This window comes from Calypte anna, chromosome 8, assembly GCF_003957555.1.
Source record: "Calypte anna isolate BGI_N300 chromosome 8, bCalAnn1_v1.p, whole genome shotgun sequence".
Classification (NCBI taxonomy): Eukaryota; Metazoa; Chordata; class Aves; order Apodiformes; family Trochilidae; genus Calypte; species Calypte anna.
This window is the reverse complement of record NC_044254.1, coordinates 28,546,143-28,566,297: the sequence shown is the minus strand read 5'-3', so window position 1 is coordinate 28,566,297 and position 20,155 is coordinate 28,546,143. Positions and strand designations below refer to the sequence as shown.

Sequence of the window (20,155 nt, the reverse complement as noted above, 5' to 3'; positions counted from 1 at the left end):
CCAGAGCACAAGAAATCTCATGTAGCAATGTGAAACTGTGACTCCCAGGTTTCCAAATATTTTTCTAATGTAGGAAATACAGTTATGCTTTCCAATAAATGCCTAAATGCCACATGTGCCTTTGTTTTCCCCACTTCACATCATCCCACTTGTAAATATGCATGTGGAGATAATTTTAAATTAATCTCCCCAAGTTATTTCAGAAGAAACTCCTGTCTTGGTAATCAGTTTGAGTTGTCCTGCATATGTGTAAACACCACTTCAGGATAATTACCTTGCCTAGTGTCAGAAACTGCAATTCAATATCTTCAAATGTATTATGTACTCACCTTAAGTATAGTGGCAACAGTCTCTTGTGAGGCATTTCTCATATCCTCTCCATTTACAGACAAAATTTGATCTCCTTGAATTAATCTTCCATCTAGGTCTGCAGCTCCTCCTTTAACAATGTCAGAGATAAACACTCCACTTCCATTTCTAACAATGCAAGAAGCATATGGCTAATTACACAATCCAGTATTCTTTGGGAGACCAATTTAGATTACTTGCATTTAAGAGACATTAAAAGGAACCTGTGAGCAGAGGAAGAACTGGTTTTACACCCCATTCAACTGTTTGAGTATAAAAAATCCAGGAGTTTTAAAACCAAGGCAGGATTTGCTATATTTAATACTGTCTTTCCCGTAAACCATTAGTTCTGATCATATCATCCATCCAGATGCATGAAAAAAATACCATTTGTATGAATAAAAACCCAAGGAACAGTCTAAGATCTGGAGTTAAACTATCTCCTGATGGGTCTGATATGAATTATGCAAACTCATTATTATTATTTTTATATTCCCTCTAAAGGTTCAGCTCAGTTTCTTTTCTAGAAGCCTGGAAGCCCCCAACAGAAGAGCAGGGAGAAACCTGCAAAAAAGACTTTATAGTTTGCCCATGAGTTACTCAGCAGAACAGTCAGCTTTGTGGCAGGCCACATGGATGGGGGGAATGTATTTCATAGACTCACTGAGTGTCAGGTTGTAAGAGACCTCAAGGATCACCTGGTCCAACCTTTCTAATATTAATGTTGATATGATATGTGTCAGCACCCCATCGAGCTGAGAGTTCAAAATTTCCATAGTGGGGGAATCTCCCATCTCAGTAGGACCATTCCAGTGTCTGACTCTTCTCAGGATGAAAATTTTCCTCTTGTGTTCAATCAGAATCTCCCCAGGAGCAACTTGTGCCCACTGCCCCTTGTATTTATTTATTTCTCAATTTATTTATCACAGGGGAGTCCCCTCCCAGGGACTGCAGGACCCCTCTGTGCTGGCCCCAGCTCCCTGAATTTGCTCTGACAGCAGCAGAGCCAAGGTCTGGTGTTTGGCATCCTGCACATCTGCAGGACATGACACTTCTCAACCTGAATTGTAGCAGGGTATCATTTAATCAACTTTGGAAACTGAGCTGTCTCCAAGGTGGGAATCCCCAGAAGCAAAGCACTTAGCAATAGGACAGTAAGTTTTGCACAGAGACAAAAGTGGGAGGGCTGGAGACTGCGATTACCATCTGTAGGGTAATTTACATAAGCTAAATTAATTACCCAACCTACAATCTGCTCAGAACACCTGGGTTAAACATTGCCACTCTTGTAAAAACTGCTGTAGAAACTTTACTGACCAGACACAGCCAGGATAATGACATGATGATTTGTAATTGAGAAAATAATGTGGGGTTTGGTTTTTTTTTTTGGCAATTCTGAAGAGAGACCATATGACTCTTGAGAACCAACACTGAGTGAGTCCTCACCAGTGTCCTGCTGTAAATCTCTTCTAGCAATGAAAGATTCAATCTAGCAGTGCCTTGGTTTGAATGATCTACTAGCAATGGTTTAGAAATACATCAGTAAAAAGTCACATTTTATTAAGCTGCTGTTACCTACCATTGTATCTCATTGTATCTGTGCTCACAGAGCTGCTGTCAGTGATGTTGTGCAGTCACTTGGACATGGGTCAGGATTTGGGTCTAATTCAGCCTCTTACCTTCCATCAGTTCCTTTGTATCCAAGGAGGATCTGGCCCTAATTCCCAAATCCATTTCCCAAGGCACGTGCTGCTATTTGGAAATCAGAAGGTTTCTCCTCCCATTTTGAAACCAGAGAAACCATGGCCAGAGCTTCCAAACCCCAAGACACAGTTATGCTGAGGCCAGCAGAACACTGAGCTCCTGGCCCCTCATGTGCCCACTTGGCCCCACTCTGCCAACGTTGTTCTGATAGAGGAGCCAGGACCACAGCCCCATGGCATCCTTGAAGATATTTAGATACAGAATTCTGTTCCTTGCAGAGTTTTCTCTTTATTTAATATTCCATTCAATGGCTACAGTTGCCCATAAGGCAAAAAAGCAAAATATTACTCAAAGTGCAGTGCAAGCAGAGACACTCTTACCGTTTCCCAGCTATGCTGAGCCCTAATCCTCTGCCCATTTTCTTTTGTATATCTACGTAGAAAATCTCCAAGTTTTCTTCATCTTTGTAATGGGCTTCATCTCTATAAACAACCAGCTGCACCTTCTGGGGCGTCTGTCTCAGGGCAGTGATAGCTTCTTCATGGCTGGCACTCCGCAGATCGATCCCGTTCACCTGAAATAATCAGTGTTTGCTTTCCAAATGACACGTACAAATGATCTTTTCATCACACCCTACCCTTGTGTGACAGGGCAAATTTATCACATTGACATCCCTTGGCACTCTAATTTAGTGCTCCCATTTCCAGACGGCCGGGAGCTCCTGGGTAGCGAGTTTGGGCCTTTGTGCCACCACCTGGAGTGAACCACAATCATCAAAACATTTCTGTGTGTAAGTTTGGTGGGTGTTCTTCCCTGCTTTTCACAAGCTGGACCCTAAACCACTGCTTCTTTCTTATGACTGGACAAAGAGGGATGTGCTCCTTTGAGCTTCCACTCCTTCTCACTGCTCAGGTTCCTTCTCTGAACAACAGGGCCAAGCCAAGGAGAGGAGAGATCAGAACCATGAGCAAATGGCAATGGCAAAGCCCAGGCAGGACATGGCAAGTGGTTATTTTGCTTTGTTCCAATAGATGGCACACAAGACCACTCCTGAGCACTCAATTGCATTTCTCTTCCAGTAACCTGAAAACGTTTGAGCCTTTCAGTAATATCAGAAAAAGTTTGGATTGAATGCACAAAGTATTAGAAAACTCAACTATTGAAACTTGAAACTTCATTTCCTAATTTCACTAAGCCTCATCCACAGACACCTCTTAAGGTGATTGCCAATATTCTGTTGACAAAAATCGTATTTTATTTCTTAATACCAAAAAATATTGGTGCTTAAATACTTCTGAAGTCTCTTTAGGAAGGAACTGCAGCTGAGTAACAATACAAGGTTAATGCAATTCCATAGAAAGTTTAAAAGCAATGAAAAGATTTCTCAGTATTTCTAGTTATAAACCTACTTAATTTTACATTAAGATAATTAAGCTTATCTATAGTCATTATATTATTTTTTACTAATTCTGCAGCTGAGTAACAATACAAGGTTAATGCAATTCCACAGAAAGTTTTAAAGCAATGAAAAGATTTCTTATTTCTAGATATGCCAAATTATAAAACTACTTAATTTTACATTGAGATAATTAAACTTATCTACAGTCATTATATTAATTGTATTAATTCTGCACGTATTTTTCAGGATTCTTTTCTTGATATAGGCATCTACATGTGCTTTATCATACGAATCTGAAACTAATTCAGTCATCTTTTTCATTAATTAGTACAGCTTTTAAAAGCTGAAATAATAACAATATTATGGCACACAAACATTAGCACTTTCCTGTTGGGCCAGAGAAGAATTAATTAAGCTTCCCCATTTTTATCCCCTAATTATTGTGCTCTGTTAATACCCATTTTTTTTTATAAAACGAAAACACCACTCGGCCTTAGCACTAAAAAAAAAATATTTTCCATGCAAGAGCTGTAAAGACAACTCCCCAAGTACCCCTTGCTATTTTTCTAACCCTACACACCGAAGCCTTAATGGCCATGCTGGGAATTTGTCCTGATCTGACAGCGAGAGGCTGGAAGCAGCTGCTGAACCCCTGCCTGACGCAAGTTTCATTTGCAGCCCACCACTTCTCTCTTAACCCTTTCCCTCCTCGCTTTCCGGGCTTGTCTGAGGGGAAAAAACATAAAGTGTGCTGGCAGAAATAATTCTGTGTGTTCCTTGGGGTTATAAGCTGTGGCTGGGGGATGGTTTTGGGCAGGGATGCGTGGCCACCCTCACCCTCTCACCGCTCGGTTTGCGGAGGAAGCGGAGGGGGGGTGGTTGGTGCAGGCCTCCTGATGAAAAATTAAACAGATGAATAATCCTGAGCTATTGGACATGACAGCTAAACTGTGTAATTCGAGAGCTGCCTTGCTCAATTAAATTTAATATATTCTCAATCTGTACCTTCAGTTTATACGAATATACAGAAGGAAACGGGACTCTGTCGGGGTGTTCTCAGGGACTGAAAGCTTCACGTACGGACCCAACGTGATCATCTCCCTTTCTCCTACCAGAAACTGGTGCTGCACTGAGCACAGAGATATGGGACAAAGACACAAACAAGCACGTAGATGGAGAGATCCATTTACCTCCAGAATCTGATCGCCAGCCCAAAGCCTGCCATCTCGGGCTGCTGCTCCTTCTTCATAAACTTCATGGATCACTATGGCATCCTGTGGGAAGAAGGGGGTGGTGTGAAACTTCCCTCCCAAACAGGCAGCCACAACCCACCCCACAGAGCCCACTCTGCTCCACTCTCCACTCCCCATTGGGATAAGCAAGGCTGGAACACAGACTTACAGATTTTTTTTTTTGGTATCTTGGGATAAGAAAATTACCATATGGGCCAAATGAGAAGTAGTAGTAAAGATGAGCAGTAAAAAGGTAAAAAGGATTTTGTTCACCACTTGTCTTGTCTAGAGCTTCTTTGGCTTCCATCACTTTTATACATTGGCACCATCACTACATGAACTCAGTGTGAACCACTGTATTAATATCGTCTACTTTTTATGATATTATTTAAAACCAGATTCTTTGGAGCTATGAATATTTTTAGGGACTTGGCATAGAACTCAGCTTTAAGCAAGAACTGAATGCCTTGTGGTAAATAGCGCTGGTTAAATCTGTAAGAAATGAAATCCAGAAGAAAGGAACAATGGCAAATGTTAGTTTATTACTGAGGTTGGAAAATGTAGGCAGTGGCAGATGTAGCTTCAGGGAAGGTTTTCAGTGATTTAATCTTATTGCCAGCAATAGATGTCCCCAAAGAAAAAGCATTACAAAGAACATACTGTTCTCTGGCTGGTGCTTTCCCTTTGCATTGTTCTGGTTTGTTTCTTTCTGCTTTTTGTGGTGGGTTTTTTTTTCCCCCCTGAAAAAAAAAATAGGTGAACATCCTGCTGCTGTGCTTGAGCTGCAGTCCTGACAGCTAACAGGATGGGCCGCTTTGCTCTGCAAGTTGTGCTCCTCTCCCCAGCCAAGACCCAGAAATGGCTTCACTGTGAGCATTAAAATGACTCTGGTGATTTTCAATTAGAGAGGCAGGTATCAGGTAACCCATTCTCTGACACAAACACCCTCCAAAACTGCTACAGTTGTGAAGTTCCTTCACCAGTTTGATGTGCAAGTCAAAGAGAAGACTTTCCACTGAGTTCGCAACAAAAAGCAACGAGGCTTCAGGCTGCCAGCCCTGCTGTGCAGGGGCTTCCTGAAGCAGGAAAAAGCTGCTGGGGTAGAACAAAGTACCCTGGTGTTTTGCAAACACCATTAGATGCTACATCTCTCATCACCAAGTTAACTCCCCCCCTCCCCCTGTTGCCTTGCAGTCCTTTCCCAGCGCACACCGTGAACGCTGAATAGAAAGAAAACTCAAATGCCCTTAAGCTACCACTCTGATCAAGACAACACTGAGAGCATTATTGTCTTTCATTCCCACTACACCTTATTTAATGATGTGGACTTGTAGCTACAGCCTCTCTGCTGCTGCTGGAGCACAGCACCACTCTCACAAGCTTCCTCTTTGATACATACACACCAGGCACTGAAAAAAAGCCTGAAGGATTTTCATCACAAATGGATTACAGCTGATACAAGCGTCCCAGCTGGGGGAAACAAGATTGCAATCTCCATAAACCAAGGCAAAGTACTACGAGCTGTGTACCAAGGTAATTAAGAAAATCAAAAGAATGGGTTGATTAAAAAAAAAATTAAGTATATATACACACACCACAGGCAACCGCAGGGTTCTCTTGAAGTAAGGGAAACAGCAATTACCAGTGGAACAGAGCAACACCTGCACCTCCATCCCAGCAGCACTGCCCAAAGCCTGTTGTGTGACTTAGATTTTCTCTTGTTTGTGGGGTTTTGGTTTGTTGTGGTTTTTTTTCCTTTGGTTGGCTTTGGGTTGGTTTTTTTTTGGGGGGGGTTACCTTTGGTTTAGAAATGATCAAGTTAAACAGAGGAGACTTGCCTGGGAGGAAGCCAGGAGGGTGATAGTGATGTGTATTTTATCACCTGAGGCTGATAGCAGGTTAATTCTGAGAAAAAGCTGAGTCTGTGGTTTCAAACTTCCTTAGCACCCTTCACTTTCCCTTTTTTTTCAAAGGAAGGCATTCAGAAGGGGCCAATGAGATAACACAAAATATCAACCAGCTTGTTAAGACAGCAACGTTCAACTAAGGACACAGCAGAGCAGTGGCTGAACAAGAGGTGCTGCAGCAAAACAGCAATGTGACCATGTAACAGGAGGCTGGACATGTACACAAGGTGGGCAAAACAACCATTTTCAGATGGTATTTAATCAGATATTTCAAAAAAAATGCTTTAAATCCTATTTCTTAGTTTCACATCTGTGATTGCTTTAAAAATGGTCGCTGAGGGGAGTTACCAGCTCTTCCCAGAGCTCCACTGCTGAATGCAAACCAGCACATACCTAAAGCTCAGCTTCAGGAACCACCAGACATTATCAGTTTGGACAATCTGCATCATCTGTTTGCAGAGGCAACAACTCTGTATTACCCTGCAGTTCCTGCATGTGTTAGAAGCCAGACCTAGCACTAAAAATACATATGGCATGAGAAGGTACATTCCTGTTTGGTCTGTGCCTACCCTGACAAAAGAAACATCTCTCTGGCCTGCCAAACCACTGTTTTTCTTAACTAGCTGTTTTTTTTTTTTTAAGTTAGGCTTATCAAATCAATTAAAACCAGAATGAAGCAACGTGGACACAATGTACTATTAGATTTTTGAGCAGATCATAAGCATAAATATGAGAGTCTTCCCTTCCTTAGCTCATAAGCTATGATAAACAGACATCTTTCCTCTGGTACTTCTGGGCTCAGCTCAAAATACATTAAAACCAGAAGAAATCTTTTTTCCACTGGATCTAGTGGGATCTGGGTTAAGACTCTGTTAGTTTTGATCATCCATGACAAATCTCTAAAAACAAACTCTTGATGCCAGTGAACATTTTCAATTATATCAGTATTTTAAAGGTGTTTACATAGTCATGAGCTGTAATGTCACACTTCAGCCATGAAAGCAAGCCTGAATCTGTATGTGCTATAGACTTGAGCTGTAACACCCCTTCAGTGCCTCAGAAGAAAACTAGAATGTATTGTGACTAAAACAATACACAGCATTTATCTGAAGGATGAGTTTTGGCTACTGGATGTCTTGCAGCTCACTAGCTTCAAATTCAAGTTACATGCTTGAAGTTCTGCTAGAAAGCAAAGCCTAAATAGTTCAAAATCAATCAGTTCAGAGGGAGAAAGGGAAAGTGGTGTCAGTGTTCAGCCAGAAGTTGTGAATTCATGGTGGCTCTGGACAGATTTTTGCTCCCATACCTCCTCATCTCCCTTCACTACCAGTTTCCTATAGATGATGGAACTTGACGATGCAGCTTGGCAGAGTCACAAGAACTGTTTGTGCAGAAGTTGGAAATGAAAACACTCCCATGTCTCAAGAACAAGGCTGTTCAAAGAAAGATCTCCAGCTGCTGAAAAGCACATAACTTCATAAGGTTTACAAATACATTTAAAAACCTGGAGCTTTCATCTTTGTCTCTTTTGACAGAGAACACTCAGTTAATCTGAGCCTGTTATATACGTATCAGGAATTAATGCAAAGTTGAACACTTCTTATATGGGACAGAAGGGTGCAGAAGACAAGCCAGGGCTCACAGGCAGTGTTTTAACATGCTAAAAAAAGTCCATGCTCACAGGTGGAAACCTTGGCTCTCTGACCATGAAAAGACTGAATGACAAAGTAGAAGGGAAGTTGTCTGCTCCTGCTGAGGCTGTCCAATTCTGCTTATCCTGAAGGCTAATGAAGGGCCTGCAGCCCAGTGAAGCCCAGCTGGATCACTGATACCATCTATACTGCATGGCTAAAAAAATCACCTCCAAGCCAGATTAGGTCCCAAACATGCAAGAACATACATGGTTGGTACATGGTACACACAATATCTCCTAAGAAGCAGTGGTGTTTACCCAACCTGCTATGCAGCACATTAGATGGGATTTTGTAAGGTTTAGATTTGAGCTGTGGGATGGCTACACCCCCTCACTCACACTTTACCAACAAAACACCATGGTCTTCTTCAGCAAAGGGAAGGCACAGGGGTGATAATTCTCACATTGACTCTGACAAAAGAGGGTTTGGCTGTGGAAGAAAAGGCAAACAAGCAGAGGAGTTCACAGAGTCTCTTGGTTGACACCTGGAAGAACTCTGGTGCAGAGAGAATGGCTCCTGAACAGTCAGTTCAAGACAACCTTACAGAAATTACCCCCCCAAGTCTGAAACCCACCTCTGGAAAACACAATTTATAAAATGTGCACAGCAGGATCTACATTGCACTGCTCAGACTTTTGTCTGAGGGAGGGGAACAGCCCTGACCTCTTGGGGAGCTGGATCTCAGTTCCCACCCTCCAGCCATGGATATTTTTTCTGCTTTGTTTATAACAACTTCAGAGATCTGGGAGGTGAAGGGTATCAACTCACCCAGCAGCAGAGAGCACAAACAGAAATGCTCACAGCAAAAAATTAAATTCAGTAAGAGTGACAGCTTAATCTTTGTATATTAAATGTCAAGAAATGGGATGGCAGAGACCCCATGCAGTGACCACAGAGCACCCTCTTGATTGAGCCTTTGGGAGAAAGGTGGTAAAATCAGCTTCTTACTCAGGAAAATCACTGACCAAGCAAACCTTAAAAGCCTGCAGGAACATAAACAGTGGTGAGAAAGTCTCACAAGCTGTCTGGCTTTGGGCTTGGGCTGCCCACATGTTTTCTGCAGGATTTATGGCTCCTGAGCCAGTCTCTCTAGAGTTTCTTTTCTTCTGTGCAGCAGTTTTTCAGAAGGACAAGCAGCAACTTTCAAGGCAGGTCTCCTTTGCTGAAAAGGAGCAGTGAAAAGCACTGAAAAGCAGCCCCCAGATTTGCTATTTGCAGTGCTGGGAATAGAGGGTGTGGAGGAAAAGGACACAACACAGGAAGGAGGCTCAAGCATTAAGTACTGTGGATACCTGGATGAAGGAGGTTGGAGTAGTTTATCTCTGAGGTTACTTCCAACCTAAGAATTGGAATAATTCTATGATTCTGTCATTCCAAGTTGTGCATTTGAAGGTGATTGCCATGAGACAAAAGAATCCCCAACACAGTTCTGAGCAGAAACCAGACCCATGCTCTACCACCAGAGCATGACCAACCATTTGTCCTGAACCAAAGGAGAGTTTCATGGGGAAAAGGGACCTGTGTCCCAAATGGTTGGGCAGTGCTAGAAGGGAGGTAGCAAACTGTTGGAATTACATCAATTTTACATTTTACTTTAACTCAGTTTTGTCTGCTATTAGGTGAATGAATCTCAGCATTGATCATAACTACATATTTGCTCTAAGAAATGAAGCTTTCTGCATGAATTCCAGCATTTTCCTGAAGAAGTAAAAAAAGTGTACCACATAGAAAAAAACACTCAGGAAAAGATGTTTTCTGATTTAGTTGACAAGTGGGGTTTTCCTAAGCTAATATCACACATTTCCAACAAACTTCCTACACAGTTACCAATATTATACAAAATTAGCATTTATTAAAGCTAATAAAGCTGAGGTTTTCTGCTGACTGCAGGACTACAGACTTATCTCTTTCCTAGTGACACTATCACTAGGTATTCCCATTTCAACTTTTATAATACTTTGTCCAGAGTAGTAAAACTGTCATTTCATTTTTACAGGGTGGTTCACAGATAAAAGTAGAAACCAACTAGTTGCACAGTTTGCTCTGCTGAAGAATTCACCTCATGTAAGAGTCTGTCAGTAGTTAAAATAAATCCAGCTGCTGGTTACTTGTAGGGAGAGGAAATTACACCAGTTATGAGCTATGATCTTCCATGCATAGATCTAAATGGAATTGAAAAGATAACAGTTCAGCAGCAAAAGCTGAAGGTCAACTCCAAGTAAATCACTTGACTTGTTAAAGGGGTTTATCTAATGCATGGTGCTGCACATGCCCCCTTCTAACACTCCAGTATTTTGCAATTGCTCCCACTCACACACCATTAGCAGGCACCCAAACCCCTCAGCCAAACACCACTGCAATAAAACAGGCTGTACAGTGTAAAAATCTATCACCATGTTAATGTAAAAATGCTTTCAGTTGCATGATACTGAAAAACTTCTCCACTCAAGGTCAAAACAAAAGGTCTGTTTCCCATTTAAGAACAAGCCCTTGCAAGAGATGGTGTTCAGTTGCCAACTTTCATGAAAAAGATTAATCCACAGCATCAATATGAATATAATTTTTCATACTAAAATACAGATTTATTTTAAGGAAGTGGATAATATTTGTATTACATTTTATAGGCCCCTATAGTTACATCTGGTCCTTATTTATTTAAATTTTATTCAGCTTGCATAATATTTTTGCTTACAGTTATATTCTCTAAGATCAGAAAAGCTAAAACCTGAAAATTCAATGGCACTATTCATTAACATTCCTTGGGTCTGCAGTCATAGACATTTGCAAGCTCTCCTTTGATTCTGAAATAATAAAACTAAGGTAATAAGATGTTTAGTGTAAAAATATATGACTTAAGTCAGAATGATAGAGAGAGCCATGTTTCTATGAATCACATGCCAAAGCAAACCAACTTTCAAAAAGTTTTTCAAAAAGTATACATGCTCATTTTAGAGGGAATAATAAAACACAGAACTACATATTAAAATGTAAACTCCCTCACTCTCATTATTTTATTAACTAAAAAAATATGAAAACTTACAGTGTACGGTGCATAACACAGGTTATGAAGAATGCAGGAGATCCTGAATGCATCTGACACAGGAAGCCAAGAGGCAGTGGTTTCAACCAGCAGCAAGCAAGAAGTCCATTCTGACATGTCCTGCTGCTTGTGAATATTATTGGCTCAAACATTATGGTTGATTTACACTCCTGGAAGACAACTGCATCTTCAAGCAAGGCACTGCTACCCAAGCTAGCCCTACAGCCAGATAAACCCTTGCCAAAGACCCATCAAATACATGACTTGCAAAACTTTCTACTCTCATTCCCATTTGTGAGGATTCATGTACCTTGGGTTCTGTCATGCTGCTGTAAGCTAACATCCTTCTGGAATGATGATGAATCCACCAACTCCATTTTAACATCATCCAACCAAGACTCAAAGCAATTCCTCACAATTTCAAGCTAACTGCATTTACCACTCTGTCATTACCCTGCCTCCTGTTTCATAAGTGTGGGTGATGGTTAAGAAGCTATTGCACTTTTTCCCCTCCCAGCTGCAAACATGTCCTCTACCATACCCCAGCCACGACTGAAAACTCAGGCCTTCTATTCCCATTTCTCATTCTCTTATTCCATTCATTGTGCCACAGATTTAGCAGCAACAGCATCTACAGCCAATATATTGCTGAACCCCCCCGAGGCAAATATCTTCCTTTTCCTTTGTAGTTACCTGGTAAGCATATTCCACTAGAACAGTTCCAGTCCTACTGTCTACAGTCACTCAGAGCTCAGCTGTCTCTAACTGATGAAGTTCTATATCTAAATATAAATGAGGTGGGAGGGAGGGAAGAAAGCTCAACCTGTTTAGTAACACAGAAGTCACATTTAGGTAGGTCCCCACTGCTGATTGCAGCATGGCACAGGACAGAGACATCAGACTTGGCTTTGGTATTAGCAACAGCTCTTGGCAGTGTGGAGATCCTAGCAGGGTAATTAACCCTCACAGCTCCAGGGGCAAACATCAGATCTTGAACAGCTGCAATTTCAAGTCACAGTTTTCTTGATTATTCCCATGCCCTTCCTGAGCAGATGGGGTTTATGCAAGGTCTGACTCCCCTGGACTGACACAATGAATCTGAATGTTCTTCTGTCAAACTGCATCCTCACCACCAGGAAGCTCCCCCAGCTCTGCTGCAAGCCAGAAAACCTCCAGGGCTAATCCAGGAAACAGGAAAAGCTTTTTCCAGTCTGACTCTGGGACTACCATCCCTCACAGCAACTGCTGTTAGCTGAGGGCAGGCATGTTCTGTTGCTTTTTGAAGCATTGCTAAAAAGTGCTCCAGTTCCCTTGCTTCATGGATCACTTTATTTTACAGATGGAGTAGCTTAAAGTTTGCTAATTGCCTTAAGAAAGCTTTTCATTAGAATCATCTGGAAGCAAAAGGGAGAAAAAAAAATATTTACCAAATTCAAAGTAGGCAAAGCCCAGTATAAAAACTGCATAAGAAGCTGGTTCTTGGTTTTAATATAAAAGACACAGGGTAAAGTATGCTGCTTCTTGTCCTTTCTATGTCAGGTGCAGCTAATGATCACCTCCCAGCTACTCCACCTCCAAAAAACCCCTAGGTTACTGCTCTGACAATCCTTTTAAAATTTTACATTGTAGGTGCCTCTTCAGTACTTCACCAGGATTTCACAGAAACATTTTGTCTGGGAAAGACCTTGTAAGATCACCAACTCCAAGCATAACCTAACTCTGCCAACCATTAACCTAAGTCTACCAAATCCAGTGCTTAAACCATGTCCCTCAGCACCACATTTCTACATCTTCCAAACACCTCCAGGAATGGTGATTCAAACACCTCCCTGGGCAGCCTGTTCCAGTGTTTACTTACACTTTTCATGGAGAAGTTTCTTCTAATATCTAATCTAAACCTCCCCTGGCACAACTTGAGACCATTTCCTCTTGTCCTGAAAGAGAATCTATGCTCTCCTTCCCTCCCAGGGTTTTTTAATTTTTCCTGTGGGGAATGTCCCTGTACCAGCCTCCACCAGCCTTGAAACCACTGAATCCCCTTCTGTCATGTCTGAGTCTCTTAATCACCAGGGCAGTAGATAAAGAGTCAATAAGTAGGAGTAATCAACTTAACCATTACTACATTATTCAGCTGGAAGCAAAAGAGTGCTCCCATCTACTAAGAAAATGTTTGTATCTTAGAGCGATGTTTTTTCCATGTTCTGCCAAGAATAATATCCCTGTAAATGGACAATCCTGTTTTACAGAAATTCATAGAAACATTTTGTTGGAAAAGGCCTTTAAGATCATTAAATCCAATGGTTAATCCAGCACTGCCAAGTCCACCACTAAACCATGTCCTTAAGTACCACATCTACATGGCTTTTAAGTAACTCCAGGGATGGTGACTCAACCACTCAAAAATGGCTCATTGCAAGTTGCTAACTGGACAAGACATCCCAGTGTTCACCCACTCCAGGGTGATAATGGGGTTCAGCTGATTTCACCCCATATGCCATCTGGAAGAGTACCAAGACACCTTTTTTTTAAACAATCCTTGGTGCCTTGTTCTCAGATGATGTAAAAAGAAAGCTTAATAGAAACTGCCTGGCAAAAGAGAGGGAAAAACCCATGACTTGAAACAAAATTATTTGTCTTGAAACAACTAATGCAGAATGCAGTGAATCAAACCAGAATAACTGAGGGACATTTCCTAAACTTATGGTGAGCAACTGGTGCTGCCAGTGCTGTGTCCTGCAGGGCTGGTTATACCTCCCAGCCCTGCACTGTCCCAATGGTCAATGCTCATGTCCCCAAAAGTCACAGCTCATACAGCTGGCAGCCCCAGCATCCTGTGGGTCCCTTAGATGCAACCCAGGCCTTGCCCAAAGAGATCTCTGCATTCAGGAATCCTGGCTGTCCCATGGCTGGCGTGGTCCTGGAGCCCTGAGGTGACAATGACAGCCCTGTCAGGCTCATGGCTGCTCTTAAGAGTGGTGGTGCTGACAAACATTTACACCCAGTTCAGCAACCAGGGGGATAAGAGGGCAGGACAATGTCCTGGGGAGCAGAGTCAGGATCTCAAACTTCATTTGGGGATGTTTCTGAAAACATTTATCCTTTTTTTTTATTTTTTGGCTTTTTTTGGTGTGTTGTTTTTATTTATTTTTTTTTTATTCCCACTCTGAGATTACTTTTACAAGCTTGATTGGACTACAACCAAAAACAAAAAAAAATATCTTCCCACAAATGGAAAGCCCTGTACTTCAGCCAGCTCCACTCTGCAGTTTAATTGCTTTAAAGCAGAGGCCATGTGCTGTGTTCTCTCAGGGGTATATGGGAAGGTGAAATGAAAGACAGTGAAGAAAAAAAATCAAAATGAAAATCAACCCTTAGAATAACATGCAACAGGACTGCTTCAGGGCTCTAGCAGTTTAAAGATCAGTGACATGAAGAAAACTCTCAAGGACAACCTTTCTTTTCCTGTGTTTTTCCTACAAGCATGTATTTCCAGCTGATGCTCTCCTGCTCCCCTAAGCACACAGCCACACTCCTTGTGCATAACAGAAGCAATTCAAAAGCTTTTTCTAGTTTAACAGGATGGTCATCTTCCCACCAAAAAGCATTTCCCTAGGGTTAAGCCATCACTTTCTGAACAAACCAACCTCCACAGTCACGTTTTTTAAGTCTATCTGATGATTTCAGGTGAGATTCCTAAGGTTAGGACTTAAAACTTGCACTGTGTGTTTAATTTTGAAACACCGTGTCTCTTTAGTAGCCTGCTACACTTATTATTCCAAAAGCTAGGACTGTACATCATGCCTTTAAGAAAGATCCAAAATATTCCAAAGTGAGCTTTTCCCACCACATAGGAGCTGCTCTTGTGCACCAGTGCTGACTTTTAGCACTTTGTTAAATGTTTTTAGATCAAATGTATTTTAACAACTTTATTTCTCTGCACTGAAGAAAGCACTATACACAAGTTGATTCCCAAGTTCTGGTATGCTGAATCAAATCATTTCTTAAACAAAAGTGGGGTGGAAATGGCAACAGCAGAGGAAGAGAAGGGTTTAGCCTAAGTAACTTGCTGAGTTTACACTTGAGCTGATTGATACATTTTAATTTAGCTGAATATAATTTTCTTTAAAAAAAAAACCACATCTTCAGAAGTTATGAACTTCTATGGCACAGAAGCAGTGTAGCTTCAAGTTAATTTATTTTGCCTTTTTTAAAATAAAAAAGATACCCATCTACAACCCTAAGTTAAAAACAGATGCTGGAGAGCAAGACAGGATACATCACTCAGCTCCATGTACCTAATTTTGTTTGGTAGTCCACAAAATCCAGAAAGGCAGAAACTTTCCTACAGTCCTGAGTGGTATTTTCCTTTACCCCTTCCCATTTTGTTCATGGCAGAAAAGGAAAGCATCAAAATGATCTGGAGATCAGCAGAGCAAAGTAAATAGAGTTATGATGATCCTACCAGCTGAAGACACAACCCTGGCTACCTGCTTTGAGGAGAAGGCTCTGAACACACCTTCTGGATAAGGAAGGTATGGAGAATCCCAGAGAGAGTCTCTGCACATGGCAGATGATCAGATTAGACTGTGGTCTCACAAACCCAACTTGTTTCCTATAAAACTGCGTTGCTGGCCTTTGAAGGAGAAGATTCAGGAGTATGAAAAGAAACAGGGACTCATTTTGGTAAGTCCTGTAATGAGAGGATCAGGAGTGTGGGAAGTTGGACCACCCTCCTTCACGGATTTCAGTCACTGCCATCAATCACATGGGGTTTTAAAATCAATTCCTAGGAGGACACTTTATTTTATAAACTAATGAAAGCATAATACTGAACCAATACCATTTACTCAAACTAAAGAATAAAATCCTTTGCATTTTTCTAATCTTCTCTGTAAAGCAGATATTTCTAATTTTCATTTATTTATATTAAAATCTCATGAAAGACATGTACCAGATTGCATCTGACAGATTGCTTCTTGCCATGTATTATTTCCAAATTCCAGTTAAATGAAAAAGCAGAGAGATGACTAACACTGAACTTCCTATTTGAATTTATTCAACACTGAGGAGCTTGACAAAAAAAAGGACTGGGTACAAACCAGAGCATGGCTGGACAGTGAAAGCCATACTGGTTGACTGAAGCCTTCAACATTAACTCAGATTTATCTCCATGTGCAACTGAGTTATCCATCCAAACTCTACACAGACAGAGATTTGGATAAAAGGGACCAAAAGCTGAACCTTTTCCAATTTCAGCTTTCATACTGTGAAAAAGCCAGCCTACACTTTGCAAAACAAAACTTTCTTTTTTTCTGTCGACTTCCCTGGGTTGTTTTGGGTTTTTTTTTCTTCTTTCTTGGTCTGGAAAAGGATTATTACACTGCAACAGTCAGTGGCTGCTGACACAGCACTTCACTGCTTAATGATGCACCACCCTGAGATTTTTGGGAACAACTGCAAGTAACAGAGAAGCTCTGTTGCTTTAAGAGGCTCTGCAGCAGGGGATTCAGGAGAACCCAGTACAGACACCTCTGCAGCAAACTTGTTTACCGAAAGAACTGAATTTGACATTTAAAAGAAACACTCTGGCATTCTGTTATGCTGTAACACATGAGCTCTTAAACAAAAGTGGGGTGGAAATGGCAACAGCAGAGGCAGAGAAGGGTTTAGCCTAAGTAACTTGCTGAGTTTACACTTGAGCTGATACATTTTAATTTAGCTGAATATAATTTTCTTTAAAAAAAAAAAACCACATAGCAGACCCAAGTGCAAGATGGAGCAAGAAGACACAGAAAACAATAAAAGATTCCCTTTGGTTTGTGTCTGTTCAGCAAGGGATTTTTCTGACAGGGATAGAACTCACAGTTTGTTTCAATAGCTACTAACCATTTGTGCTCTCAAAATGGAGGTGTTCACCTTGCTGAAGTAGTTCTACCTCTGACAATTATTTCCACTTCAATCATTCTGGTAACTTACCTGCTTGAAACTCTTAATTCAAAATGGTTAAAGAAAGAATACATATTTCTAAACTCTGCCCACAGCAGAAAGCACTGCTGAAACAAAAGCCTTTCAATTTAAACAGGAACAGAAACCAACTGATCTGATACGAGGCTAAATTATCAATTTGTCACTGGAGATTGTAGCTGCTGGTTTCTCCTCCAGGTAATCAACAATTAATTAGAGCAAATACAGATTAATAGCATCATGATTTTCTATGTTTTCTTTGTCTTTGTTTCCTATAATTTAACAGAGACAGTAAATCACAGTTTAAGAGGAACTCACCAGTGGAGTGTCCTTCCCCCCAACGATGCTGAGGCCCAGACCTGACCGACCCTTGGATATCTCTATGGTCATCTCCTGCCCTGGAACTATGGGACACGTTGCTGGATCCACAGGGAATGTAGGTGGAAGGACACCTAAGAAGATGAAAAGGTAAAGAAATAAGTCACACTATTCAATAAGAACATTTAAACCATCAAAGGAATCATATCAGAGCAACTAATTAAGCTCCAAGCTTCACCTTTACAAGTCTGAGTTGAGCTACTACTCCCAGTCACTTCTCAAGTCTTTAAATCACAACAACTCCAGAGGGAGTTTACTCTGGGATCAGAGTAAATGTCTGGGAGGGCATTTAATTCAGCTGTAACTTAAGTCAGATCATAATAGCAAGGTCTGTTATTCCATTCAGGACAGACAAGGCCATGTACCAGCACTGTGGAATGGACAGGGTGTCCCAGACTGCCTTTCCTTCTGCATTGGTTTTAATTAACAGAAGAAATAATGCTTTTGTATGTAAAAGTCAAGATAAACAAGCAAAGAGATCTCCAAGCTCTCAAAAACTGTAAAATGAGAGATTAATACAAACACTATAAAATAACTTAAAATAGGTCATTTGATGCTCAAAATAAAAAATCTCAGCAGAAGTTATCTAGGAAAAAAAAAGCTCCATCTTGGGTTAGGGCACTAAATATACACTGTATTAGTGGAAAAAAAGCTGCTTCCTACTACGGCTGGTGACTTCTGCCTCTGGGGAAAGGTAAGTAGGTGCTGGCACCAAGGGTATCTCCTGGAGGTTGACTGGTACTTTTGTTGTAGTTTTGGGTTGTTTGATCTGGTTGAGGACCTAAAAGCAAAACACAGCAGAAGCAAAAGGGATCAGTTGCAGAAAAGGGCATGTTACATGGAATCATCATTAGTTGTTGATTATCAGACCTTATTAAACCCACTGAGTCACTAGAAGGGAAACAAGCAATAAGCACAGATGAACTGAAAACATTCTCTTCACAAAGAAATGGAAAATCAGGCTGACTGGGTAACTGTGCTTCCAGAAATGCCCATGAAGATTTAAGGAGACTGTAAGGATGGGCCTTCACCTTTCTTAGTTGAGCCTCTCATAACAAATAACATGGGTTATTTGGTTTTTTACTTTCAAACCACAGAGAACATCCTTGATATGAGCCTGTGTGACTGTTTCCACATAAATAAAGAGAAGCAAGTAATTTTTTCAAGTTTTCTACCAATAAATTTATCTTTATGTTTCCCAGTTAACACCTTAAACCCATAAACCACTCAGTCTTCAATTTAATCAAACACTTATGAATTAACATAGAATAAAGCCATAGAATCATAGAACATAACCACACATACATTTTCTGGGAGCTGCTCCTCCACTTCTTGCTGATCCACAGGCAGTGGTTTCTCAGCTTTACATTTCACATCCTAAAAAGTAAAAAACAACAGTGAGATGTATTGATAAGGTCACATTAGCTTAAATAAAACATCCTCCCAAACTTAAAATGGTGATTCTAGGCCAACACAAGTGATATTTCATCATACAAGTACATGTGTAGCCCAACACAAAGCTGAAGCCCAGAACTCAGAACTGGAAAAAATAGTATGAAGACAAGGAATGGTAGGGATTACTGAAAACCCACCAGTTTTGAAGGAAGGGCTTTTTGGGAGGTGATTATCAAGCATGGTCCCTCTGTTGTTCCTAAGCAGTAAGAAGCTCTAAAGCAGAGGGAACTGTGTCCTCTGGGGTGACTTTTCCAGCAGTCCTCAGAAGCCCTGAGCATGCTGCCAGCACTTAAATAAAGTAACTGCTTAAAATGCATCATCCAGCCTCATTATAAATACCTCAAACAATAGCACTTCAATCACAGGCTCCACTTGTTACTTAATTTCTTCCCAGTTTCTTGCATTAAAGTAAAAACTACTTTTTTTTTTCTCCTACAACTGCTTCCAGACAGTTAGTGTCCTCCCTGTGTTTGTCTGCTCTCAGCCAAACTTAAGCCACTTTGATCTCTGTTTTAGTGATCTCACCCCATCTTAAAGAACCCCCAACCTGGTGAACAGCCTAGTTTTCAGAAAAGCTGAGTACCAACTTCAAAAGGCAACAGAGATATTCTGCACCTTAAAAGAATTTCTAATTAAGATCACAATTCATACATTTTTAAAAAATACATAGATCAAATTTTAGGTAACCCAGCTTGAAATACTGGCCTTGTTTCCTGGAATTTTCTTGTGTTAAATCATACCAAACCCCACAGGCTTTTTTTCCCCCCCCTTCATTTGTCTCCAAGCCTGGTGTAAGTATACAACTGCAGCTATTATCCAAATGGATGACAAGAAAGAAGATAAAGTGGTGATCTCATGGTATTGTCAGAGGTGCCAGGGGAGAAATGGGAAATCTGCTTTGTCATTTTATGAGATATTGTTTTAATGAGCAACAAAAAGTTATTTCAAACTTCCCTTTTTATATTCTGATATGTGACCAAAATCTCAAACTTCATCTTGCACATGAAGCCAGCACTAAGCATCACCTTTAAATC

At 40.9% G+C, this 20,155-nt stretch overlaps 1 protein-coding gene across 16 annotated transcripts in view; it reads right to left on the bottom strand.

The window, feature by feature from the left end:
• Window positions 1-20,155, bottom strand: part of PATJ (PATJ crumbs cell polarity complex component) — a 147,002-nt gene that overhangs the window by 15,827 nt on the left and 111,020 nt on the right. For all 16 annotated transcript variants that reach the window (XM_030455275.1, XM_030455278.1, XM_030455279.1 and 13 more), the window contains 6 exons: window positions 18,972-19,043; window positions 18,330-18,447; window positions 17,607-17,740; window positions 4,642-4,725; window positions 2,433-2,626; window positions 330-477 (listed from right to left, as the gene is read on the bottom strand). In XM_030455275.1, the coding sequence (XP_030311135.1) occupies window positions 330-477; window positions 2,433-2,626; window positions 4,642-4,725; window positions 17,607-17,740; window positions 18,330-18,447; window positions 18,972-19,043 (750 nt within the window). The remainder of the gene's footprint in view (window positions 1-329; window positions 478-2,432; window positions 2,627-4,641; window positions 4,726-17,606; window positions 17,741-18,329; window positions 18,448-18,971; window positions 19,044-20,155) is intronic.